Source organism: Mauremys reevesii, linkage group 4 (genome assembly GCF_016161935.1).
Source record: "Mauremys reevesii isolate NIE-2019 linkage group 4, ASM1616193v1, whole genome shotgun sequence".
In the NCBI taxonomy this organism is placed as follows: Eukaryota; Metazoa; Chordata; order Testudines; family Geoemydidae; genus Mauremys; species Mauremys reevesii.
This window is the reverse complement of record NC_052626.1, coordinates 121,484,626-121,511,722: the sequence shown is the minus strand read 5'-3', so window position 1 is coordinate 121,511,722 and position 27,097 is coordinate 121,484,626. Positions and strand designations below refer to the sequence as shown.

The 27,097-nt window shown below is 56.2% G+C and overlaps 1 protein-coding gene across 3 annotated transcripts in view; it reads left to right on the top strand.

Annotated features, from left to right (window-relative positions):
- Positions 1 to 27,097, top strand: part of LOC120405189 (copine-5) — a 201,430-nt gene that overhangs the window by 67,220 nt on the left and 107,113 nt on the right. For 2 of the 3 annotated variants that reach the window (XM_039538573.1, XM_039538574.1), the window contains exons 7-10: positions 1,315 to 1,374; positions 12,710 to 12,773; positions 23,712 to 23,815; positions 25,585 to 25,689. In XM_039538573.1, coding sequence (XP_039394507.1) covers positions 1,315 to 1,374; positions 12,710 to 12,773; positions 23,712 to 23,815; positions 25,585 to 25,689 — 333 coding nt within the window. Of the gene's footprint in view, positions 1 to 1,314; positions 1,375 to 12,709; positions 12,774 to 22,054; positions 22,138 to 23,711; positions 23,816 to 25,584; positions 25,690 to 27,097 lie in introns of those variants that run through there. The other variant, XM_039538575.1, reaches the window with a different exon arrangement.

Genomic DNA, 27,097 nt, shown 5'->3' with positions numbered 1-27,097 from the left:
CATTCCCAGGTCAATCTGCCCCACTCCCTACTGCGTCACACAGGGCAGCTGAAGGAGGGTGCCGGGCTTGGGACTGGCTCACTGGAGATGCTGCCTTAGGAGTGAAGCTCTACAGTAGGGGGCTGCCCCCACAGCAGGCCTAAGGCAGCCCCAATGCCAGGCCGCAGGGCTCTTCATGCCAGCCCGAGGGAGATTCCCATGCTAACCTAAGGAGAGACCCAGTGCCAGTGGTCTGCCAGCAGGGTAGTGTGTCCCTGGGACCATCTGGCAGCCTGTCTATGCACCTGTCTGGGGTTCCCATTCTATGCTAGGGGGCTGACTGAGCCTTCCAGGTCCCTGCTGTGGCACGGTTGGTCATGTGGCCATGGATCCCAGCCACCTTTGGGGGAGCAGCTACTGGGCCCTCTCCTACTGTCAGTCAGGCTGTGGCCTGCACTGCCGAGCTGCCTGCCATGGAGTTATCGTTCCACTGCAGCTGCCTATGCTCCCCTTGCTGGCGCCTGGCCAGCGCCACGACCCTGGCTATTGAAACCAGCCACTGTCCATAAAAGCACATCAAAGGGTTTGGACACACGAGGTTCCAGGTACAAGGAAAATGTGATGTACAGTCCAGAGCCCGCACGTATTGGCAGGCTCCTTCCGCACGGCGCTGATTCAGTGGCGGGAGCTGGGATCCTCCCCTCGTGAGACGCTTCCGCTGGCAGAGTCTCTCCTCTGTGATGAACAACGTTTGGGGCCATTTCCCCTCCTTGTATAGCCCGAGGCTCTTGTCTCTGTTCATAATCAGGGTGTTTCATTAGTTGCAGCTCAGTCTTGATGGGCCCCTATTCAGCATTTCTGGGGGTGGGGGGGATGCTTTGCCCTGCACAGTCTCTAGACTAGGCATAGGGCTGGGCCGGCTCCCCGCATGCCCGCAGTTCTTAGCATTGAGCCTGCTCTGAGACCCTCTGCTGTAAATGACCCGGTTCACTTCCACGGGTTTGGAACCCAGGATCCTCCATGTGACATAGTCCGAACATCCGGCCACAGGCCAGCAATCAACCGGTGCTTAGCTTTCAGCAGAGACACTCCCCCCGCCCTTTGGTGAAATATTGGGGGATGGTCAGACACATGCCTGGGTGTGTCTGTGTCATTCTGGGCCCTCCCTTCCTTGTCCCCAGGAGACAGTTTGGGGAGACCCCCGGGGATTGGTTCAAGAGCGTTGGCCTGGCTCTCCAGGCTCTCCCTGGTGGTTATGAGCCCCAGGCAGCATATGTTCTCAGGGAGCCCAGGGAAAGGTCCAAGCTAACTCTCCCTCTCTCTGTTTCCTGGCAGGATGGGAGCATTCACGTTGCATTCCAGAACAGGGAAGCCCACACCGTCCGTCTCCAACGGGTGAGTCACACAGCTTCACCAGCATCTCCTCCTGCCCAGGGGTTTTCAAAGGTGCCTAAAGGATTTAGGTGCCTGCATGATGTTGAGATTCAATAGAAGTAGAGTGCCCAACTCCCTTAGGGAGGCAGTGTGTAGGGGTTCTTTGCCCTGACAATGCCCCGGTCCCATGGCTAGAGACACCACACATTCGACACCAGCACTAGGACAGCATGAGACTGTCCCGTCCCCCGTTTCCCCCAGTGGCTGGGCACAGAAGAGATTTATAAGTCCATTGCTGCTCCTAGGTGCCAGGCCTGGTCATTTCACTGAAGCAGGCCCCTCTCCTGCACCATCAGCCCCGCTGACAGCCCCGAGTTCAAACCTCCCTGTCGACCCAGCAGGGCCTGTTATTAACAGCACCATCATGGCATCACGCGAGGCCTGACGTTATGGCCACTGTGGGGGCTGAGCCCTGCAACGCCTGGCCCTGAGTTCTGCTCTCTTCCTGACGGGGCTAGTCCTGCCAACGCCCTCTGACAGCCTAACTGTCACAGGGTCATTTTCAGAAGGGATGTGAAAGTCTATGGGACTTGTGTTCCTAAAGCCCTTCAGAGTTTCTGGCCATGTCCCCTAATATTTGGATAGCCCCATCACCCTGACACCCCAGCGCCTTTACTCCCCGAAAGCTGCCACAGGAAGATAGGATAGGTCTGTGCCGTGTGTCCCCCTTACCCTCCCCGCAGCGGCTGCCCCACTCCATGCTCCAGGGACAGCCTCCCCACAGGGGGCCTGGAGGAATGTCCTCCTTGATTCCACACCTGGGGGCAGCCTGACCCAGAGATGTGAGCTATGCTCACTAGTCCTGACCACACCTTACTGGTGGCAAGGGTCTGCCTGGCCCTTTGGCTTGAACCCTACTGAGGTGGATTCTGCTGGTGGTTACAGGGCCAGCAAATCCCAAATTCCCAGGACACTCGGAGGTTACAGATGAGTCCCTCTGTCTATTTGAACCTTCACTGTGATGCTGGGCTGAGAGGGAGAGTCAGGACACCTGGGTTTTGTTCCCAGCCCTGTGTATGGTGACCTTGGGCAAGTCACCTCACTGCCTCTGTTTCTCCGCCTGTGACTCACTCCCAGAGGAGCTCTGCGGCTGGACTGCGGAGGCTTGTACGGTGCTGTGAGATCCTTGGGTGGGTGGGGCAGTTCAAGGGCCGAGTGCGTGAGACTCAGCAGCTGAGAGTGGAGCCGCTCTGCATGATGGGAGGGGGAAGGTTTTCAGCGTATTGTCCAGCAAACTCTGAGGCTTGGTCTACACTGCGGAGTTAGGTTGACATCAGGCAACTTACATCAACCTAATTATGGCAGTGTGCACACTACAGCCTTGTGCCCATCCATGTAAGTGCCACACTACACTGACATAATGGCACCACCTCTGCGAGAGGCATAGAGCTTTGTCAGTGTAGTTAGGGCGACGCAGTGTCCATGTTGGCTGTCATTCTTGTTGATTTCATGTCTCCATGCTGGAGCCGTGAAATTGACAAGAAAGCCAGGCTGTCACCGGGGCAGGTGTGGGGCTCCCAGCTCCCAGTCCAGCTGCTGCCTGGAGGCTCCCCCACCACTTCCCACCAGGAGCCCAGCGTCTTCCCAGAGGCTTGCCTGGACTCCGAGTACAGAGCTCACAGCTGGGATCCCAGGGGCAGCTGGGCTCTCAGCCCCCCACACTGCCCCTCTTCAGTAGGTGGAAGCACTTCCCTGCCACAGGGAGGGTAGTGTGAACATGCACCACTGTAGTATTTACTGGGGTGGCTGTAAGTTGACCTAATATAGGTGGATTTAGGTTTCTAGTGTAGACATGCCTAGAGAGTGGGGGTTTCAGAAGCACTCAGCACTGGCCTAACTCTGCTCCCATTAGATTGTCGGCTCTTTGGGGCAGGGACCCTCGTTGTGTTCTGTCTGTACAGCACCGAGCACAGTCATGGCCTGGTCCATGACATAACAACACTGGAGTCAATGCTCAGAACGCCCATTGCATTCAGTGGGAGCAGAGCTAGGCCAGCGCTGAAGGGGTTGGATAAACCCAGCCAAATAGCCCAAGTCTTTAAAACAGGCCGTACCTCCAGTCGTTTATCTGGGTAAGGATAAAAGGATGATGCCATGGTAGACACCTAACCAGGAAGAAGAGGTGGATGAGACTTTTTATAAACAACTAATAAAATCATCCAAAGCAGAGGTGCTCACTTTTATTTTTCCCTGTGGGTGCTCCATCCCCACTTCGCCCCTTCCCCTGAGGCCCCGCCTTCACTCCACCTGTTCTCGCCCCTACTCCCCCCCTTCCTCTGAGGCCCCGCCCTCACTCCGCTTCTTCCCCACCACTCTGCCCCCTCCCCCGAACCTACACCCACCCATCGCTCGCTGCTCTCCACTCTCCCCCAAGCACCTCCCGTGGCTGGTAGATGCTGAGCCCTGGAGCACCCATGGAGTCGGTGCCTGTGATCCAAAGCACAAGATGTGGTGGTGATGGGGGGACTTCAACAACCCAGAAAATAACACAGCAGGACACAGATTATCCAGCAAGTTCTTGGAATGCAATGGAGACATTTTTTATTTCAGAAGGTGGAGAAACAAATAGGGAGGAACTGGTTGAGAATTTGAAAGTGAAAGGCAGCGTGGGTGAAAGTGATCATGAAATGGTAGAGTTTGTGATTCTAAGGAATGATAGGAGGGAAAACAGCACAATAAAGACAATGGATTTCAAGAAGGCAGACTTTAGTAAACTCAGCGGGAGTTGATAGGTAAGACCCCATGGGAAGCAAGTCTAAGGGGAAAAACAGTTCAAGATAGTTGGCGGTTTTTCAAGGAGACATTATTAAGGGCACAAAAGCAAATGATCCCACTGTGTCGGAAAATAGGAAGTATGGCCAGAGACCACCCTGGCTTAACCAGGAGATCTTCAATGATCTGAAACTCATAAAAAGAATCCTACAATTAGTGGAAACTAGGTCAAATAACGAAGGATGAATATAAACAAATAACACAAGTATGTAGAGAAGCCAAGGCACACAACGAGACTTAACTAACTAGAGCCTCTGTAGAATTTCTAGGGTTCATCCTATCTCCTGCCAAAATCAAAATGGACCTGTGCAAAGTAAAGGCAGTCCAGAATGGAGGCACCACAGAATATTTATGAAAGACAACGCTTCTTGGGGTTTGTGAATTTCTACCAGTGGTTCATCCTGAGGTTCTCAGAGCAGATCATCCCCCTCACTGCCCTGCTCTGCAAAAACATCAGGTTCCTCTGGTCTCCTGAGGCCTGGCAGGCCTTTGAACGATTAAAACTCACATTTACCACTGCTCCCATATTCATAGAATCATAGAATCATAGAATTCAAGATCAGAAGGGACCATTATGATCATCTAGTCTGACCTCCTGCAAGATGCAGGCCACATAAGCCAATCCACCCACTCCTGAAATAATTCTCTCCCTTGACTCTGCTGTTGAATGCTCCAAATCATGATTTAAAGACTTCTAGTAGCAGATAATCCACCAGCAAGCGACCCCTGCCCCATGCTTCGGAGGAAGGCGAAAAACCTCCAGGGCCACTGCCAATCTACCCTGGAGGAAAATTCCTTCCCGACCCCAAATATGGTGATCAGCTGAACCCCGAGCATGCGGGCAAGACTCTCCAGCCAGACCCTCTGGAAAAAGGCTAACAATATCCTATCATTGACCCTTTGTACTAATTACCATTGTGGCACGTTATTGACCTATTGACTAAACCCATTATCCTATCATACCATCCCCTCCATAAACTTATCTAGCTTAATCTTAAAGTCATGGAGGTCCTTCGCCCCCACTGTTTTCCTCGGTAGGCTGTTCCAGAATTGCATTCCTCTGATGGTTAGAAACCTTCGTCTAATTTCAAGCCTAAATTTCCTGACTGACAATTTATATCCGTTTGTCCTCGTGTCCACATTAGCACTGAGCTGAAATAATTCCTCTCCTTCCCTGGTATTTATCCCTCTGATATATTTAAAGAGTGCAATCATATCTCCTCTTATCCTTCTTTTGGTTAAGGAAAACAAACCGAGCTCCTCAAGTCTCCTTTCATACGACAGGCTTTCCATTCCTCGGATCATTCTAGTGGCTCTTCTTTGTACCCGTTCCAGTTTGAATTCATCCTTCTTAAACATGGGAGACCAAAACTGCACACAATACTCCAAATGAGGTCTCACCAACGCCTTATATAACGGGACTAGCACCTCCTTATCTCTACTAGAAATACCTCGCCTAATGCATCCCAAGACCGCATTAGCTTTTTTAGCGGCCACATCACATTGCCTACTCATAGTCATCCTACGATCAACCAGGACTCCTAGGTCCTTCTCCTCCTCCGTTACTTCCAACTGGTGCGTCCCCAGCTTATAACTAAAATTCTTGTTAGTCATCCCTAAATGCCCTAAATTGGCCCACCCTGAGGTCATGCCAGCCTTCATCCTCAAGGCAGATGCTTCCAACATGGCAATTGGAGAGGTGCTCAACAGCTACTACCTCTGAGCACCTTCTCCAGGGAACTCACACCTGCAGAGCAAAATGATGGGATTTTGGACAGAAAACTCCTGGCAATTAAGAACACTTTTTGAAGAGTGGTGCCACTATCTAGAAAGTTCCTGGTATCCCCTCCAGGTGTACACTGACCATAAGATCTTTGAATGTCGGCGTAGGGCCATGGCTGTCAACCAACGTTGACTTCAGTGGACCTTATTGTTTAGACACTTTAATTTCATAATCTCCTATCACCCAGGAACCAACCATAGCTTTGTCCTGGAAGGGCAAATATTACACTCGCCAAAATGACTTGAACTGGAAACCTCGTACATCCTCACACCTCATAACTTTCTGGGTGCAGCTCCCCGCCAAGATCTGCTCCCCATCAAAAGATCAGCCTTGATCTATTGGATCCCACCAGTCGAGCAGGAAGCCATAAGTTGGGAACCCCAAGATGTCTGAGACAGGGTAACCTACGTAAAGGGGTGTATATATGTTCCTCCCAGGCCTCCAAGGACTGCAGCACTACAGGTATGCCATGACGTCCCCTGGCAGGACATTTTGGTCACTTCAACACTCAGCAGCTCATCTCTCATGTCTTCTGGTGGCCTTGCATATGAGCCACATCCCCAGGCCTATGTGGCCTCTTACAATGTATGCACCCACTCCAAAGGCGCTGCACAATAACCCCCTGGGACTCCTGCAAGCTCTTGAGATTCTACTTGTCCCCTAGACAGTCACCATCTTAGACTTTGTAGTAGAACTACATACGTCCAATGGGTTCATGACCATCCTGACTGTTGTGGACCACCTCATGAAGACAGCACACTTCATCCCCTGAACTGGCCTACCCTCCTCCTCCTGGCTCTGGATGGACCAAGTCATCTGCGTCCATGACCTCCCAGAGCACTACATCTCCGACTGCAGTGCACAATTTATCTCCCACTTTTGGTGAGAAGCTGTCTGGATTTGGGGCATATGCTCCCGCCTCTCCTGCGCCTATCACCCTCAGACTAATGATCAAGTGGAGAGAGCCAACCAGATCCTGGAGCAGTATCTTTGATGTTACATCAACTTCCACCAGAACAACTGGGCCTTGCTGCTGCCACCAGCAGAGTTTATGTACAATAATGCAGAACATGTGACCGTGGGGCAAAGCCCCTTTGTTTCAAGTTATGGATTTGTCACAGAGTGAACTAGGTCTGGACACTCCCCCCCATCCAGGAGGCCTCATGGCCCTGTCTCATCCCACCCCAGAAAAGAGCAGAGGAGAAGTCCTCCAGATGTTCTCCATAGGAGAAGTTCTCCAGTCCAGCCTAGAGTGGCTGCAGAGAAACAACCAATCAGAGGGGCTGCTGGGGCGGCCAGTCAGAGGCCAGAAGGGCCCTGTAAAAGGAAGCAGAAGAGGCAGAGCAGTCAGTTGCCGCCTGGTGCTTGAAGAGGGAGTACTGGGTGCCTGACTGGCTGGAAGAGCAGCAGCACCACAGACAGCACACTGCAGGTGGGACTGAGCCCAGGGAAGGCTGCCAAAGACTGGGTGCCTGCTGGCTGTCAGGAAGAACAGAAGGACCATGGACAGGTCAATGCGGACAGGCTGTACCCCGGGGACTGACCATAACCTAGCCAGGCTGGGTGTGGGTACCGTGATGGGCCCTGCTGGTCTGGTTGAAGACTGAGCTCTGGGAGCGCTGCCAAAAGGACACCATCCGAGGGTACAGAGATGGGCCCCGGTTGGGCTGTTAAAGAAGACAGGGCCTCGGGGCGGAAGCCTTGGTGCTACAGCCCAATATCAGGGCTGTGAGTGAGAGCTAGAGACTGTATACCCTGGATGGGGGGACAGTGTGTGTGAGTCGGCCAGAGGGCTGGAAGAACCAGCTGACCATAAACGGGGCACTCATGAGAGGAGGGTGCACACACCGTTACAGGATTCCATCCCTAGTTCTGCCCAAAGCTACCCGCAGCTTCCCACAACCCAGCAGCCCTGGACTGGAGACAAAAGTTACCCCAAACCCAAGATGACCTAAAAGTGCACTTGGATAAACTCTGGTATTTTGGGGATTGGGAAAGCTACAGTCCTGAAGAGCGCTCTTGGGAGCTGGCAGCACATCCGCCCTCCTGACTTGGTAAACACCTTCCCCAAAACCCCAGCCCATGGCCAGCCAGCAGGCTCCCTAGAGGAGAGGTGACAGATTACAGGCCTCGAACCCCAGCTCTTGGGGCACTAGGTTGTGATCAGGCCACAACTGCCACCCAGCAGCTCACCTGACCCACTGCAAAGGGAACCAGTGAAGTGCTAGATTGCAAAGGGCCCTGCCCCCAAAGCTTCTGATTTGGGGAAAATCCAGCATCTTCTATTGGCTGAGGAGCTTTATTTAAACCAGGAAGAGGTGCATGAAGTTGTCTGGGCTACTGGAGAAATCCTGGTTGGCTGCTACTAAAGACCCCTCCTGCTCACCTGCCTCCTCCTGGCCTCCATATCCCAGACCCCTGCCTGCTCCCAACTCCTGGCACACTCTAGGGCCCTGCTCCTATGCAGGGCCGCTCAGAGGATTCAGGGGGCCTGGGGTCTTCGGCGGTGGGGGGCCCCCGCCACCGAATTGCCGCTGAAGACTGGCACTTCGGTGGCAGGTCCCGGAGCGGAAGGACCCCCCGCCACCAAATTGCAGCCTAAGACTCGGAGCGGAAGAAGCTCCGGGGGCCCGGGCCCCGCGAGAGTTTTCTGGGGCCCCCAGAGTGAGTGAAGGACCCTGCTCCATGGGCCTCAAAAACTCTCGTGGGGGCCCCTACGGGGCCTGGGACAAATTGCCCCACTTGCCGCCCCCCCCCACCCGGGCGGCCTTGCTCCTACGCCTGACCCCCGATGCTGTCTCTGACTCTGACCTTGGGTTTGGCCTGACTGCTCATGTCCTGGTCATTAAACAGCCCTTCCTGAGCTGGGCTTCTCTCTCAGTTAACCCTAGCCCTCCTGCTGTCAGGTGAGGCCCTGGTTAACCCTGCCAGTGCTTCCCTTATCAATTATTTTCAGCTTCTAGCTTCTGACTTCTGCTCGTTCCTATCAGTTTCCCCTTTCTCCTATGTGTTCCATATACGCATTTTGCTTTAGCTGCCTTTACTTCCCCTCCAAACCAGGCTGGTGTTTAATGAAGTGCAGCCTTCTTCCTCGCTTATGACTTTTGGGGCATCCAGGAAGATGTGCTCAAATGATTCCCAATTAGCATTCACATTTTTCTGATTGAATTCTTCTTCCCAGGTGGTTTCGCTCATAATTGTTTTAGCTTTGTGAAATTGGCCCCATTAGCAGAACACCAAGTGTATCTATTACTGGTCTGGTCCCTGTTCTGCGGGCACATTATAAATGATCACTTGTACCTAAGCTAGCGTTGAGTTTTAGTTCTGTGAGCAGTTCCTCTGTATCTGTTAGGACAAGGTCTAATACAGAATCCCCTATGTTGGCTGCAACACTTTTCAAGTTAGGAAACTGTCATCTAGAATATTTAGAAATTCCAAGAATGTTTTAGCGCTGGCTGCAGGAGACCTCCCACATGTCACTCAAATTGAAGTCTCCCATGATCACACATTTCCCTACACATGATAGATCGGTACATACATAGGCAGCAGCCCATCCCCCATGTGTTTTTTGATTGGGGGCTCCAACTCTGTTCCACCTTGTACTTTATCTGGTGTTTTACTTTAGTACATTGGACACACATTATTCATGTTCAAGAAGTTGTTCTTCCACTTTTTCTCCCCCACCCCCCTCCCCTCTTCCCTTTACCACTCCCTTTCCTTGACTTTAACATCAATCTCCCAATCCCAATTCAATCAATCGGGTTTCAAACACCAACTTCACCAATAACCAATGTAAAACCAAATTTATGATCACAATGAGCAAAATGCCAGCTGCTGTGCTCCCAGCCCAGCAGTCCAAGAAGTGCAGTTTTTCATGTCCTTTTTTCCCTCCTCATCTGGTTTGGTTACCTAATGAGTTGAGTTACTTTTCACTGTTCCTCCCACTAGCTGGGGGTCCCTTCCCCTGGCCCTTCCTTCCCCTGCATGCTGCACAGTGCCAGAACCACACACAGAGGAAGAAAAAATGCTGGCTGGGATTGCAATGTGGGCTGTCAGGGAATGTCACAGGAGCCCAGCTGCCAGAAATCATCCAGTGTAAATCATCCATAGCTCCATTGGAGCCAGCTGATGATCCCAGCATCCCTGCTCAGCTGGCATCTCCATCACTGCATCAGGTCCTCACCTCACTGCTGTCAAGCTGGACTGAGAGACTGATTTTGAGGGGGAGCTGGGTATGGATGATCAGCCCCCCAGGGGATGATGTGTTATGATCAGCCCATGCCTGTCCTCACCTCTCAGAAATCAGAGCCATTCCCTGCATTTCCAGCCCCCCCCCCCATCCTTCTGCTCTTCCTGGTGCTGGTTCTGCTGGGCTGGTGGTGCTGGCTGGCATGGTGTGTACCTGTGTCTTGTCCCACGTCCATTGGTTTTGGCTTCCCGGGCTCCCCGTCTGTTGGTTTGGGGTCCGTCCTGGCCCAGCCATCCACAGAGAGCCATGCCAGCAACAGCCATATCAACAGCAGCAGACAGCAGGAGCCCAGCAGCCAGCTCCAGTGCAGTGGCAGGTGCCAGGCAGTGGGCCACCCAGTGCACTGCTGCCCAGTGCTTTGCTTTTTCTGCTGGCAGCCTTAGCACTGGGCAGCCCCCACCAGGAGGCCCAGGCAGGGCAGCCCCGTCAGCCTCATCGGAGCGAGAGGTGAAGGCACTTAGGTGGAGCCGAGGGAGGTCAGCCAGGAGGCCAGTGACAGAACTGGGCCGCCTCTGAAGGCCTTTCTCCTGATGGAATGATTTTTCAATGACTGAGGAATGAAACTTCTCAGGGGATGGAAAAAAAAAGACTGAAGCCAGGTGCCCCAGGAGCTGCCCCTGGAGGGTGGGCCTGGGAGCTGGCTGGGGTGGCTGGGCTGGGGGGGGAGCCTGCTGGGCAGAGGGGACTGGAGCCACTGGCAGGGCCCTGGGAGAGTGAGGCAGTGAGGGGCCTGGGGCCCTTTGTCCCAGTGGGAGTGGTGGGAGGCCCTCTGGTTCCAGCCCTGGGGCGAGAGCCTCTCCCCAAGGCACCCAGAGGCGCGACCAGTGAGCCCCAGCCCCCCCCAGAGAGTCCCCCAGAAGCCCAGGGGGTGCCCAAGCCCAACCCCAGAAAGCCCAACGACAGAAGCCTCAACAGCTGCACCTGCCTGTGGCCTAGAAAAACAGCCCCCGGAGAGGCAGGGTGGCCGGTGGCCATGGACCCAGCTGGATGGACCAGCTGAGCCCTGATGCCGAGCAGAGCCGGAGCTCCTGCCCCTCAGGAGCTGCCAGCCTTCCCCGGCCGAGCCAAGAGGTCCTGCTGAGGAGCCCGAGGCCTTACCCTGGAGGGAGCCAGGAGCCCCTCTAGAGGAGTAGAGAGGGAAGTAAGGAGGCCCGCGGCAGCTGAGGTGTGGCAGAGGCCATCCCAGTCAGAGCGCACCTCAGGGTGTCCACCCCACACTGCCCCAGCTGCTGCGCTGCTAGCTGCTGCTGGGGCCCGGCTGGGTGGGCTGGGGTGCGGTGGGGGGCCCCCCACCCCTCCCCGGTGTCTCTCCCCCCCTGGGCTCCCCCCTCAACTTGTGGAGCCCCTCTGGAGCTCCTGCTGGCCAGGCCACCAGGCTGCCTGGCCCCCTGAGGGCCTGACTCTCTGCTGCCCTGCCTCCAGGCCTGAGGCCTGCTCCCTGCTGCTCAGCTGCTCAGCTCTGCTCCTCTCTGCTGGCTGACCTGAGACTCACTACACCACTGGCCTGAGGTGTGTGAGCCATACTGCACTTGTTTTGCCTGTGAACCCCATGGGGCGAGACCTGTGCCTCTGCGCCCCCGCGAGCGAGACCTGCTGGCGTTCTGGGGTGGGCAGGGAAGGCCAAGGGGGTGGGGGGGGGGGCTGGTGCAGACCCAGGGAGGGGAGGTGACCCAGTGGGCTCCTGCCCAGGGGCGGTGTGCCTGGGCACAGAGGCAGGCAGGTGTGGCCCCCAAGTGCACTGGATCCCCTCCCCCCTCCCCACCTCCTGATCTCAGCCCCCATCTGGCAGCCAGAGCAAGCCCCCTCCAGAGGCCCAGCAATGCTGCGGTGCGGCCATCAGCCACTGGAAGAGGGGCAGAGGTGGGGGGAGGATGCCTCAGGGGAGGGGAGGCAGGGTGGGGAGAGGGCAGCAGAGGGGATGATAACTGAGGGGAGTGGGTGCCACATGGAGGTGATGGAGACAGGAGGCGTGTGGCTGGGGTAATAGAGCAATGGTGTGGTTGGATGGGTGCATGGAAGTGGGGGTCTGTCGGGCCAGGGCAACCCAGGGTTGGGCAGTGTTGCTGGAACACTTAATAGTGGGGGTGCTGAAAGCAGTTTTTACTTTTTACTTCATGCCCCCCCCATACCCTGCCCACACCCACCCAGCCCCCACAGCTGGGGCCGGGAGCAGGGCCATGTCTCTGGGAGGGGGGGACCCGAACAGGGGTAAGGGGGGCCGAGAGTGGGGCCACAGGTGGGGGTGGGCATGGGGCCAGGGAGCAGAGCCTTGGGTGCAGGGCCGGGGAGCAGAGTCCTGAGCACAGGGCCCCAGGCACAGGGCCAGCAGCCGGGGAGCAGCATGTGGGGCTGGTGGCCAGAACCCTGCATAAAATCTGGGGGTGCTGCAGCACCCCCTGCACCCCTAGTTCCCAGGGCCAGCCCAGGGTTGGGGGGTGCTCTCTGGGCAGGGCCAGCTCAGTGGCTCAGACCCTTTCTCTCTTCTTCTGCAGTGGGATTCCAGGGAAAAAGTGTGGCACCATCATACTGTCGGCCGAGGAGCTGGGCAACTGCCGGGTGAGTCGTGGCTGCTGTGCCGCCTAGTGGGTCTGAGATTGGCACTGGCAGGAGGGCACCTGGCAGCTGTGGGAGACTCTCAGAACCCGCCTGGGGTGGGATTCTGCTGGGCAGGGTCTCAAGGGAGGTGGGGAGGCAGATGGAGGAGTCTGTCCTCGGAACAGGCTGGGTCCTGGAGGTGGAGAAGGACCTGTGCTGAGTTCCCACTCATGGGCACGTGCACATCACACATCCCCCACCCCCAGGAGCACAGCGGATCCCACGTGCTGGCAGGGGGTCTGGTCGGGTCACTGCTGGGATGGGAAACCTTTCCCAAGGAAACCCAGTGTCTGCAGGGAGTGAGGTGGGTGGTTCAATAGGGGGTGCTCTCCCCTTGCAGTCCATGCTGGCCCTAGGACAGTGCTTGGGGCTCTGTGCTATAGGGCGCAGGGGGCCAGCAGAGGGCGCTGTCACTTCACAGGCCGTGCTGACCCCAGGGCTGTGCTATACGGAGTGGGGGCCAGGGTTCTGGAGTCCCTCCATCCATCCCCTCAGTCAGTGCTGACCCCAGTAGTGTTGTCGAGGGGGAACCAAGTTTACCCATGTCTCGTTTGAGGAATGTGGCATTCAGCTGAGGTTGGTTTACCCACCCCATGGGCTGACCCCAGTGCTACCACATGGTGCTAGGTGGTAGGGAAACTCCCTCATGGTATCTTCCCCCAGTGCTGTCCTGTGCTGCGCAGCCCTCCTGGTACGACCCTGATCCCCTCTCTCCCCCTGCATGGATTGAGGCCCTGGCCCATCACCTGCTCCCGTCTCCTCGATCCTCAGCAGCTGCTTTCCACGCACACAATCGCCAGCTCCGCGCTCCAGCCTGACCACTGCCGGTGACCCATGGTGGGGCTCTGCGCTGGCTGGGAAGCTGAGGGGCAGGGGCTGCAGGGAGCAGAGCCGGGCTGGGAACACACATTGCGGGAGGAGAGCGGTGCCTGAGGAGGGATAATTACTCCTGATTAATATTTGATGACTTAATCTCGCCAAGCAGAAAGGCCCAGGAGGGGGAGGGGACGGCCTGAGGAATATTGCACAGCCAAGGCTTTTACTTGTTTTGCTTTGTTCTCTTATTAAACGTTTGTGGCTGAACATAATGCTCTGAGAGGTGGGTAGAACGCAAGCAAGGGCCAGGCAAGCTTCCCCCTGCACAGACCTGCTGGTGTCCCTCAGTCCTGACCCACAGCCCCCTGTCGTCTGTCTCATCCCTGGGCTCCCCATACACCCAGCTCTGCCAGTGCCCCTCTCTCCCTTGCAGAGATGCTGGCAGTCCTGGAGGATGGGTTTGTGATGCACAGAAATGTTGGCTAGGATGAGACTACGAGACTCATCAACGCTCATGGCCTGAGTTAGGGCTCAAAACTGGGATCAGATCCTCAGCTGGTGTAAATCTGCCTCACGCTGCTGCAGTCCGTTGAGTAACACTGATTTATATCCCCCTACTGCACAGCTCAGGGCTGCCCATGGCAGGACATGGAGCATACCCAGGTCCCACCCAAGCTCCAAAGCATGGTCAGCTCAGCACATCACATCCATGCTTCTCCAGCAGGGCTTGCTAGTGGCCCTGTGCACCAGGGTCCTGCCCTCTGGCTTGCTGCTTCCCCCACCACTGGGGCATGCATGGCCTCTTCTCTCCATGCAACGCTGTCTCTTCCTTGGTTCTTCTTCCCAGGCTGGACTGTCCACTATTCTGTGCAGAACAGCCATTGCCCCATGACTCACTGCAGCTTTCCATGCACGGCGGTGCATGTAGGTAGGTAGGTAGATGATAGATAGAGGCGGTGTATGGGGATAGATAGATCTGTCCCCATACACCACATCTATCGATAGATTAGATTGATGGGTGTATGGAGATAGATAGATGGATGGATGGGGTGGATGGCGATGGATGGATGAGAGGGGTGTATGGGGATAGATAGATGTGGTGTCTGGAGATAAATGGATGGAGTGTATGGGGAGGGATGGATGGAGGGACTCCAGAACCCTGCCTTGTTGAGCCAGACATGCTAGCCTGCTGCAACACAGACCCAGGTCTGGTCCATGCCCCCAAAGCTGCAGACTTTAACCAAAAACAGCTTAGCAGATCACCTATCTCCAGCTTCCAGACACCCAGTTCCCAATGATATCTAAATCCCAAATAAGTCCATTTTACTCTGTATGAAGCTTATATAGAGTAAACTTATAGTCCTCTATAACACTGATAGAGATATGCACAGTTGTTTGCTCCCCCAGGTATTAATCACTTACTCTGGGTTTACTAATAAACAAGAGTGATTTTATTAAATACAAAAAGTAGGATTTAAGTGGTTTCAAGTAATAACAGACAGAGCAAAGTAAGTGTGGCAAAGTACCTTCTTCTCCTCAGCAGGTTCAGTCCTTTTTAGCCTTGGGGACACAGGCTTGGGCAAGGCAAATCCTTTTAGGTAGCACAGGGTCTGGCTATCCCTTTCCTCAGCCAGTCCCTTGTGCTTGTTTTCCTTCCCTTCTGGGGAGGGAGTGCAGCCTTCCTTCCTGGAAGGGTTCGGTTTCTTGCTGCACCGAGCCTACTGGCAGCTTCTCTCACTCTCTCACCCCAGTCCTTCCATTTGGGGCGGGGGGGGGGGGGGTTTTAAAAGGGAACAAGCAGTTGGAGCCAGCTGAACTTAATTAGTTCCCTAGTAACCCCTTTTCCAGCTGAACCTTATTTCCCCATGGTTATCTCTCCTCAGTGGCTAGGGAGAGGCCTTTTAACCCCCTGGGACTAATTACTACCCCTCACCCATAGCTGTTTGTCCTGGGTTTACCACATAAGTTACCAAGTACAATAAAACAAAACGCCCAAGTCTAAGGCTACTACATTAAGAAACTATTTACAGGTAAATCTCACCCTCAGAGATGTTCCAATAAACTTCTTTCACAGACTAGACTCCTTCCTAGTCTGGGCCCAATCCTTTCCCCTGGTGCAGTCCTGGTTAGTTCCAGCAGGCATCTTAGGTGAAAAGCAGGGGTGTTCTCATGACTTGGACCATCCTGTGTTCTCTTCCACCCCCTTTTATAGCTTTGGCACAAGGCAGGAATCTTTTGTCTCTCTGGATCCCCACCCTTCCTTCTACATGGAAAAGCCCCAGGTTTAAGATGGATTCCACCATTCTTCCTGGGCTGGCTCACTGAACACAGAAAGGCTTGCAAGTAAACACAGCCATTTACAACCAATTGTCCTAGTCAATGGGAGCCATCAAGATTCTAAACCATCATCAATGGCCCACACTTTGCATAGTTACAATAGTACCTCAGAGTTATACTTTATATTTCTAGCTTCAGACACAAGAATGATACATGCATACAAATAGGATGAACACACTTGGTAGATTATAACCTTTGTAATGATACCTTACAAGAGACCTTTTGCATGAAGTATATTCCAGTTACATTATATTCACACTCATTAGCATATTTCCATAAAACATATGGAGTGCAATGTCACAGTTCCCTAGTGAGCTTTGATCCACCCACTTCGAAACAGGAGGGGATCAGGTGTGTGCATGGTGGGCGGGTGCACTGTGGATTGACACCCCAGCTTGGCACACAGTAACTGTTCATCTAGCCAAGCCCTAAATCGAATGCAACCTCCAGCTTTCCCGGTGGTGCATCATCATCCACACAAGCAGCCTCTCCAAATCAAATCCCCGATGTGTTGGGATACAGCTTTTCTGCAGCACGCTGGTTAGTCTGCACCAGAACCAAGTGGCCGACAGCATCAGGTGTGGTTCCGGGGCAGGATCATCAGCTGGCGTGATTGGCACAGCTGTGTCACAGTTGATAGCATGAGTCCCATGGGCACCAGACAAGGGGCCCCGGCCCATTGAATTCAGCAAGTCACAGTCTGGGTGTGCGGTGTGGCTCTGAAAGAGTTAATTGGAGCATGAGCCACGCCCAGTTCCAGATGAGCCCTGCTGGGGGAGGAGCTGGGTGGTTACCCAGAGCAGAAGCGGGCTGCAGGGGGTGGGCAGGGCTGCTGCTCTCCCTCCCTTGGCAGGGGAGAGGCTGGCAGAGTTGGAGAGGAAGCCTGGCTGGCCCTGGGATTGTCTCCCAAGTGAAGAACCTGGTGAGAGGCCAGGCAAGTTGGAGAAGCCACCAGGGTGGAGCAAGCTGTGGTGGTGCTGGCTCTGGCCCGGGGAGACATTCAGCTGAGGGGCGCAGCAGAGGAAACTCAAGAGGAACAGGCGTTTCTGCCTGGAGAGGCAGAAGTGGTTTTAGTTTATGTTGGGGGGACTCGTTGGTGGACTCCAGGGGGACCCTGCGAGCCCCTGCCCTGAAAGGAGGGTGAACCTTGAGAACTGTGGAGCTTGGCAGATGGAAGCCTGTGAAGCCCTGAGACAAGGGGTGGAAGGACCTCTGGGCCCAGTGTTGAGGCTGAGAGCGCACACAAGGGCTTGGGATTATTTGTTAGACTGTTACCCTGGTAGGGGGGGACTGGGAGAGACTTGGCCGAAGGGCCTCGCCAGCAGCGCATCCACCCTTCTGCAGTGGGGACGAGGTGATGCAGGACGACTGTCCCCAGCGCTGTGAGCGGGGCGTTAACAGAACCACTGTCGGACTCCCCCAGGCCCTGCTCCACAGGAAGGGTCTAAGTGCTGAGCCAATCCCTGTAACCGGGCGACGCCGGATCACAGCAGTGCCGGGCAAGTGGTCCCGCCCTGCCGGCCCAGCCTGGGGCCTGGATGTCACCTCCTTCCTTGGCCATCATCCCCAGCAGCAAGCGCAGTGTCCTGCGCAGAGCACCCTGGGTGGTCTGCCCTGTGCACTTGGAGAGGGGACGTACTAGATCAGGCTCATTGTTGGGCTGGATCCTCAGCTAACGGGTGTAACTGCACCGGGGTCAGTGGGGCAGCAGGGGTAACACCAGCGGAGCCAGGCCAGTTTACTCTGGTATGAGTGTGTGTGTAGTGGTGTGCGTATGTGTAGCGGTGTGTGGGTACGTTTGTGTGTGTGTGGCGATCTGCAGGTACGAGTGTGCAGACAGTGCATTAGGTGCCCATTTGGTGTCTAGCCTGGCTCAGGCAGGCTCCCAGGGCTTTTCTGTGCCATCAAGTGCCCCACTGTCTTCCGTGGGGAGCTGGCGGTTCTTTTGTTCAGGGGCCTGTCCCCAGCGCAGAGCCCTGCCTGGCTGCTCAGGCCATGGAGGAGCGCCCCCAAGGGCTCTCCTGCTCAGGCAGACCCTGCCTCTCCAGGAGCAGACTGCTCCCAGCCGCTCATGCCTGAGCCCAGCAGACACAGACAGGGCTACCTATGAATGCAGCAGGAGGCAGCTGGCACAAGCTGGCAGAGTGTGACCCTCGGTGACCGCTCCTTGGGAGCCAGCCCATCTGTCATCACCAATTGCTACATTGCTGCGCGGTGGGGGCCGCAGCCGGGCCGTGTGCACCCTCTGCTCCGCAGGGAAACCCGGACAGCTCCGAACTCAGCCCAGGGCAACTCCCTCATGGGCACATGGCCCCCAAACAGCTAATTGCTGGCCCCACAGACACACCCACTCTAAACACCACCTACACAGAGGCACACACCCACACCCATTTCACAGTCACACACGCTCACGAACACGCCCACAAAGGATCTACACTGGCACGCTCTCCTGTGTACACATACAAACACACATGTAGAACATATGCTCACATGCCTCCCCCACCACGCTGGACACATCCTCCACGCCCACATACCAGTGCCCCCTCCCTATGTGATACAGCATGGCCAGAGGGCAGCAGGAGAGTGTTAGCAGGGAGCCTTATTCCCTGCAAGGGGAGGAAGGTTTGCTATAGATTAACTAGAGCACCTGAAGCCAATTAGAGCACCTGCAGTCAGTCACATGATCTAAACCCCTGCTTCAGTCAGACAGTGTCGGGGTTGGAGCAGAGAGTGGTTTGAAGGAGTTGAAGCAGAGAACAGTTTTGAAGAGAGACAAAAGGAAAGTTTGGAAGAGTGCTGCGGTGGGCTGAGAAGTCCAAAAACTCTAGATAAGGGGCACCGGGCTTGTGTAGAAGGAAGGCAAGAAGCCCCTCCACAAGCTGAAGGGCAGGAGAGGGAAGTAGCCCAGGGGAAGGAGCCACCAGTTCAAGTGGTTCACCACTAACCTCAGGGCCCCTGGATTGGGACCTGGAGAAGAGGGCGGGCCCAGGTCCCTCCCTCTCCACTCCACTCCTCAAGGGCACTAGTGGGGTAATTAAAAATACCGGTTCAGAGGCAAGCAATGGCGCCCTGAACCTTCCCCAAAGAAGAGAGAGCGCGAGACCCAGCATAACAGTACCACACCACGTACTAGCCCAGACACCTGCATCCCCTCCCTTACAGGAACCTGCTGGAGCGAATACAAAGCAGCCCTGCCAGCTGTTCTGCTGCACAGAGGAATTCACTCCCCTGTGCGCAGATGGGGCCGACACTGCAGGCAGAGCCACTCGACTGGGGCCAGATTCTCCTCTCACTCCCGCATGTCTGACGCCTCTGTGGCATCACTGACTTCAGTAATGTCACTTCTGATTTACACCAGGGCAATGAGAAGGGAATTGGGCCTGGTGGAGTCACTCCTGACGTAAACCGGGTGATGAGAGGGGAATTGGGCCCGGTGGACTCACTCCTGATTTATACCGAGGTGATGAGGTGGGAATCGGGCCTGGTGGAGTCATTCCTGATTTAAACTGGGGTGATGAGGAGGGAATCGGACCCGGTGGCTGAGGCCAGCCTGCCAGCTGGTGTGAAGATCACAAATACTGGCAGAGAGTGAAGCAACTCCCATCAGGGCTGCACCCCACCCAGCCCCGACCAGGGCCGCTCCAGGGTTTTTGCCGCCACAAGCAGAAAAAAAAAAAAAAAAGCCGAGATCACGAGCCGCTTCAGTCTTAAGCGGCAATTCGGCGGCAGGTCCTTCTCTCCAAGAGGGAGATGTGCCACCCCCTCCCCGTTGCCGCCCCAAGCACCTGCTTGCTGGGCGAGTGCCTGGAGTCAGCCCTGACAGCGACACCCCCTTGGGGTTTGGATCCCTTGGGGAGAGGCACCTTCTCTATCCCACACAGAGCCCAGCAGAGGAGCAGGGTTGAGACTGGCGGGCAGCTTTCACAGGCAGCCGATGGTGCTGGTGCCTTGGGGGCATTGGACGGGGTGTCCAGCCAGCATGGGGGTGTGGAAAGTGCTACCTCTTTTCCTTTCCCCATCACGTCAGGGCTGGTGCCAGAGCCCACACAGTCTGTGGCAGCTGGCCCAGCAGCTGGGACAGTGGGGTCGCTCTAGGGGCCTTTAAAGGATCCGTCCTATCCCGATGGGAGCTGGGTGCTTGCAGCTCCCATTGGCCTCTGCACTGAGCAGGTGTTCAGATGAGGGGCAGAGGGCACCGCTGCTTCCTGCCCAACACTGGACCAGACTGCACCCCCCATGGCAACTTTCACTGCAGTCACTAGGGAGACTGGCACCATGGGGGTAACAGATGCTCCACACCGCTCCTTCTCCAAGGCTTTGCCTTCCACTGTCCGGGGGTCTCAGCCAGGCTCCAGGGCAGGGGTGGACAAACTTTTTGGTCCAAAGGCCATATCTGGGTATGAAAATTGTATGGTGGGCCATGAATGCTCACAAAATTGGGGGTTGGAATGTGGGAGGGGGTGAGGGCTCTGGCTGGGGGAGCGGGCTCCTGGGCCAGAAATGAGGAATTCAGGATGTGGGAAGGGGGTTCCAGACTGGGGCAGGGGTTGGGGTGTGTGGGGGTGAGGGTTCTGGGATGGGGCTGGGGATGAGGGGTTGGGGTGCAGGAGGGTGCTTTGGGCTGGGACTGAGGGGTTTGGAGGGCAGGAGGGGATGAGGATGGGGAGGGGGTTGGGTGCTGGAGGGGGCCAGGGGTGCAGGCTTGAGGTGCTTACCTCAAGCAGCTCCCAGAAACAGCAACATGTCCCCTCCTCCAGCTTCTAGGTAGAGGCACGGTCAGGTGGCTCAGCGTGGGGCCCCGTCTGCAGGTGCCACCCCTGCACCTCCCATTGGCTGTGATTCCTGACCAATGGGAGCTGCGGGCGTGGCGCTTGGGGTGGGGGCAGTGTGCGAAGCCCCATGGATGCCTCTACACGTAGGAGCCAGAGAGGGGATATGCTGCTGCTTCTGGGAGCCGCACAGATCCATGGCATGCGCAGAGTGGAGCAAGCCCCTAATCCCGTTCCCCGGCTGGAGCTGGACAAGCCCCGGACCCCGCTCCCCGTGGGAACTCGAGGCTGGATTAAAACGTCTGAAGGGCCGGATGCAGCCCCTGGGCTGTAGTTTACCTACTCTGGCTCCAGGGCATCTGTAATGGGGAAGCAGTGCTCAGGGAGCAGCCAGCCAGCCCTGCATTTGCAGTCTCTCCCTGCTGTCAGTTTCCGCTGCCTCGACCCTTGGTTCAGCAGCCCCGGGGCCGATTCCTCAGGATTATTGTAATAACATGTTGCAGGTCTATGGCACCTTTCCTGTGGGGGGCTCAAAGGGCTTTGGATAAGCATTATAATCTCCATCACACAGAGCGGGAGACAAGCACACAAGGGAAGTGACTAGCCCAAGGTCTCCCCACCAGTAAGGGCAGAGCCAGGGATCCAGGATTCCGGACTGCTAAGCCCCTCCTCTAAGCACAGACAACACTCCTTACCAGAGCTAGTGATGAAACCCAGGAGCCTCCCCAGTCCCCTGCTCTAACCACTAGACAGGGCTCCTCCGGGCTCAGTCACAAATGTATTCTGAAAGGGATGGAGTGGCTGGATCACTCACTCACTGCAGAAATGCAACCATCTGGGGCAGAGCACGGCAGCTGCTCACCCGCACATGACCATGCTGTGCAACACTTAGGGGAAGAGAAGAAAAGGATCCTGGAGCTAGCTGAAGCTGCAGGGGGAATTTGGTGCGGCACAGTAGCACCCAGGCTGGAATTTGGCCAGGACATTGGGGTTCTCTGCCCCAACCTTGGGGAAATGACCAGGGGATCTTTAAAATCCCCAAAGGACCAGTTTTACTGCTTGTCTAAATGGCAACCCCTCCAGCAGCACAGTGCCCCCTAGTGCCACGCTAGGGCATTGGCATCAGCACCAACTGCCAGGGGAGAGCGCCCCCTACTGACTGACTAATACCACTTCCTGCAGTTCCTGGGTGCTACTTGGAGACCTCTCAGCTAGGGGCTGCGTTATGTGATCACAATAGGCCATGGGCTCATTAATAAAAGACCCACGTGGGCCAATCTAAGCTGGTGGAAACCAGAGGCTGCTAGTGGCAGTTCCAGGGACCGTTTAACCTCGCTACAGCCAGCAACAGCACCGAACCCCCCATCTCATAGTCAGTGGCAAAACCCACCGGCAGCTCAGTGGTACGTCATCCCCCCGCAGAACATGGAGTTGAGCAAAGCTCAGCCATGGGAGAATCAGGAAATGTACAGTTAAGGGTTTCTCCTGCCCCCACTTCCTGATAGGGAGCAGGTGTATGAGCCCAGCCCCTCTGCCCCTTCATCTCTGCTGCCCTCAGGAACTTCCCAGACTGCCACCAACCGAGGCCTAGAGATGCTGCTGGATTCTGGGCTCCATCTCCCTTGCAGCCCAGGCTGCCGGCTCGCTGGCGCTGCTTAGGCTGCTGCCTCAGGGCGTTCTGGCTGCATGGGGCTTGGTCCTTGTGGGCTGCCATGTGGCATGGTGTGTCCCAAGCAGGGTGGGATGCACAGAGGGAGCTGACCCTGTATTAACGAGAGCTGCCCCAGCCACCAGAAAGGGGGCCTTCCCCAAGGCTGACGTCTGCGCTGGTGTCTCCTCATGAACACATAGCGCGTGCTCAGGCCAGGCCTCCCGCAGGGCCCAGCTGTGGCGCTTTACATGGCAGTTCCTGGGCTTCCTGCACTGGGATGTAAGCCACCAGCCTCGCCCCTGCCCGGCAGCCCCTTTCTGTTGCTCCTGGTGGAGCTGTGGGGAGCCCCAGCTTGCTGGCTGCAGGCGAGGGTGGGCTCGGCACGGAACTTTCCCCCAGCTCAGATGGGCAGGGACCTCGGGAAGTTTGCCTTCCTCTGCAGCACGGGGACCCTCTGGGCATGTCCCAGCAAATCAATTCGCTGCCACTGACGGGGCGTAGGACCCCTTGATTCCTGAGGACAGCAATGCTTTGACCTAACGACAGGCTTTGGGCTCAGTGCATGGGGGCTGGGTGCCATTCAGGGCCTGTGCGACACAGGCGGCCAGGAGATGGTCTAGGACCCTTCTGGTCTTAAATGCTGTGAGGCTTCCTCTTGCACGGTCCTGCTGCTTTATCAACACGCAACCTCTGCCCCACCATGCCAGTCCTCTGCAGCCCCCCAGCTCTGCGGGTGCCCCTCAGTCCCAACCCCCAGGCCCTGCTAGCCCATCCCTGGGCTCCCCCTCAACTCTGCCGCTGCCCCTCAGTCCTGAGCCGCCCTGCCCCCGCTATTCTAGCCCTGCAGGCCCCCAGTTCTGCCACTTTCTCTCAGTCCCAACCCCCAGCCCCTGCTAGCCCAGCCCTGGGCTTCTCCCAGCCCCCAGCTCTGCCAGTGCCCCTCACTCCCAACCTCCAGTCCCTGCTAGCCCAGCCCTGGGCTTCTCCCAGCCCCCAGCTCTGCCAGTGCCCCTCACTCCCAACCTCCAGTCCCTGCTAGCCCAGCCCTGGGCTCCCCGCCAGCTCTGCCGCTGTCCCTCAGTCCCAACCTGCAGCCCCCATTAGCCCAGTCCTAAGTCCTCTCCCAATTCCTCCAGTGCATCCCAGTTCTGACCTGACCCCCCCCTGCACTTTGCCACTCTGGCTGCCCCAGGGCAGAGCATAACCATCGGGCTGTAGCTCTCTCCTCGACCACCCCCCTGAGTGCAGGGCTGTTTCGGAGCCCGCTGGGTTGGTGGTGACCCCCGACCCCAGTGCCACTCACAGCACATGTGCTTCTCCCTCCAGGACGTGGCCACAATGCAGTTCTGTGCCAACAAGCTGGACAAGAAGGATTTCTTCGGGAAGTCCGACCCCTTCATGGTGTTCTACCGAAGCAACGAGGATGGAACGTAAGTGCTAGCCCAGTGCTCGCCTCCCCAGGCTAGCAGGCCTGGGTGGGGTCCCATACCTACCTGCCATGGCGCCATGCTGGCCCCCTCAAAGTTCCTCCATCTTGCTTCCAGCCTTCTGCCTGGTTCAGGCAAAGAGCAGAGACGGCAGCATCCTTCAGCTGGGGGTGGGTGGCTGGGAGTGGGAGAGGCCCTCGCTGGCTAGCTGGGCCTCCACACTCCTGAGGGGCAGCCCAGGTGGAAACAGGGCTGGGGAGGGGTTTGCTGCTATGGCTGGCCCCTGGTGCACTGATTAGTGTGAAGGAATGGGTGCATAATTCAGGCCTGAGCCAGCACCCAGGAGCTGTCACCCAGTGATGTGTGTGACACCCTAAAGCTGTGAGGAGTTAGGGACAGACAGCACCCTCAGACAGCCTTGATTTGGCTGGCAGTCTGGCAAAGGCCGGCGTTCCAAGGGTTAATGGCAGAATTCTCGCTGCACCTCAAGACACTTGGGAAGGGACCCTTGGGGTCAGCCACAACCTGCTACCATGGCTGGCTCCAGGGTGCTCAGCGGTGGGAGTGCCTGCCATGTAAAACACCACTTGGTTCCTAGCCCAGACAAACCTGTGGGATGCAACATGCATTAACCCCCTCACACCCCCCCGCCACCATTCACACCCATGCAAAGTGCATGTGACAGCTCTGATCTGCTGGGCATGGGGGCTGGTGCATCCCTAGGCAGCAGGGCGGGGGGAGCCAACCTCCCCTCGCAGCACATTACAAGGTGCTGTATGAAATTCCTCCTGAGTTCTCCTGAATCCGGCAGATGAGAGAAGAAACGAGGCTGTAATTCCTCCAGGGGATGAGAAGCTTAATGAGCCATGTGCCAAGCAGAACGGAGACATTCATCCCATTGATCTCTCTAAATCAAAGACAAACAGGGCAGGGGTGAGCTGGCGCTCCCATTCAGAGCACATGCCGCAGGCTTGCATCAAAGGCAGCCCCCCGTCTCCCCCCCTTCCCCCAAACTGCCTCCCTTCACTGTGCTGTTCGGCATATTGCACGGGGCCTTGGAGACACGTCCCATTTACCCTGGGCCTGCTGGACGCAGACATCTGGGAGGCTCATACCCAGGGTGGGTGCTGTAAGCTGGCCTGGTCCATAGCACGGTGAGACCCTGTGCTCCCTGAGTGCTCCCCAGAGGGGCAGGGCCTGAGCGTGAGAGGTTACGGAGTCTGAGCAGTGCCTAGATGTGACAGCGAGGGGCACCCAGCACCCTCAGCTCCCACTGACTTCCATGGGAATCATGAGCACTCAGCTCCTCTCAGGATCAGGCCCTGAGAGGCCAAAGGCTGACCGGCCCCTGCAGGCTGGTCTCCCCTCTCAGCCCTAGACCCTCTCTGTGTATCTGGGCTGAGGCCCATGGATGCAGGAGCGAATTGAGTTTCACCCTGCCGCTGCCTGTACAGAGAGGATGTTGGGATGTCCGTCTGCAGGGCTGGGAACTTGCTCCAAAGCCCGCTAGAGTGATGGGAAGGCTCCCAGTCTTTGGGTCAGGCCCCAGACAAGGCCACAGGCTCTGAGAGGATTTTCCAGCCGCTAAAGCTTCGGTGGCAGCGTTCACAAGGCCGGGCGAGTGTCCGCGGCAGCATGAAGGCTAAGGGGCTTGGTTTGAAGGACCCACACAGCCAGAGAGGCCCCTAACACAGTCCCCAGGAAGGCGTCAGGGCTCTCAGGGTTAGCCCATGGCTTGGTTGGATAACCACATGCCCCTCCCTGTCCCGCAGCTTCACCATCTGCCACAAAACGGAAGTGGTTAAGAACACGCTCAACCCTGTGTGGCAGGCGTTCTCCATCCCTGTGCGAGCCCTCTGCAATGGAGACTACGACAGGTAGGGGCCTCTTGTCCCCCCTGCCCCCACCCTGCTGGCTTTGGGCTGGGGGGCGATGGGGTTGGGATGGAGTAAGACTGCATGTCCTGGATCCTCACAAACATCGTTCCAAAGGGGCCTCCGGACAGTGTCTCGCCCCAAGGTGATTCTGCAGCTAACCCCCTCCACAGCTGCTGCTCCCCCTGGAGGTGCCATGTGGGGTCCCTGCTATGGGTCGGCCTTTGATGTAAGGTAACACAAACACGCAGAGACTGCCAGGTCAGAGGTCCTCCCCGCCTTTGGCTGTACGTCAGTGGCCGCACTGTATCCTCTTCCTTTAGTCTTGTTGGCAGCTGCAGTAGCTCCAAGGCTTCAAACAAGCCCAGATCCCCTTAAGGGTGTTCACAGACAAGCAGGCTGTTTGCTGCCAGGTGCCACGATCTCCCTGGCCTAGCGGCTGCCAGGAATCATAGCTGTTAGAAATGAAAAAAAAGCACAGGGGGCTTCGAGTCCATCTACAGGCCCCCATCCAGCCAGTGCAGGATTGTTCCGATGAGGTGTACTGTCCAGTCCAGTCTTGTCTGAAGTCACTCCAGTGCTGGGGCTCTGATCCATAAGAACATAAGAACGGTCACACTGGGTCAGACCAAGGAACGAACAGAACAGGTCATCAGGTGATCCATCCCCTGTCACTCATTCCCAGCTTTAGGCAAACAGAGGCTACGGACACCATTCCTGCCCATCCTGGCTAATAGCCATTGATGGACCTATCCTCCATGAATGTATCTAGTTCTTTTTTAACCTAGTTATAGTCTTGGCCTTCACATCATCCTCTGGCAAGGAGTTCCGCAGGTTGACTGTGCATTGTGTGAAGAAATACTTTTGTTTGCTTTAAATCTGCTGCCTATTAATTTCATTTGGTGACATCTGGTTCTTGTGTTATGAGAAGGAGTAAATAACACTTCCTCATTTACTTTCTCCATACCAGTCATGATTTTATAGACCTCTATCATATCCCCTCTTCGTCATCTCTTTTCCAAGCTGAACAGTCCCAGTCTTTTTAATCTCTCCTCGCTTCCATACTCTATCAGAGCGGAGTGCTACACTAGGGGAAGGGAAGACTTTCCTACCCACACCTATTCCAGTACAAAAGACTTCTGAGATCTAAAGGGACACTTCACCGTGTCACCATAGCAAGGCACTTCAAAGGGGCTCTCCCTGTTTGAAATCCTCCAGCTCTGCAGGTTCAGCTCAGCTCTAGATTGGACAGCCCCTGGCTGATCTCAGTGGTAGCGGAGTGAGGGATGGGGCCGCCATCCCCGGAGACAGCTGCCTCCCTGCAGAGGCAGTGTGCTCAGAGAGTGATTGATGAGGCAGTGGGCGGCAGGGACAGAAATGGACAGGCCCTGGAGGTGGCTTCTTTGCTTTA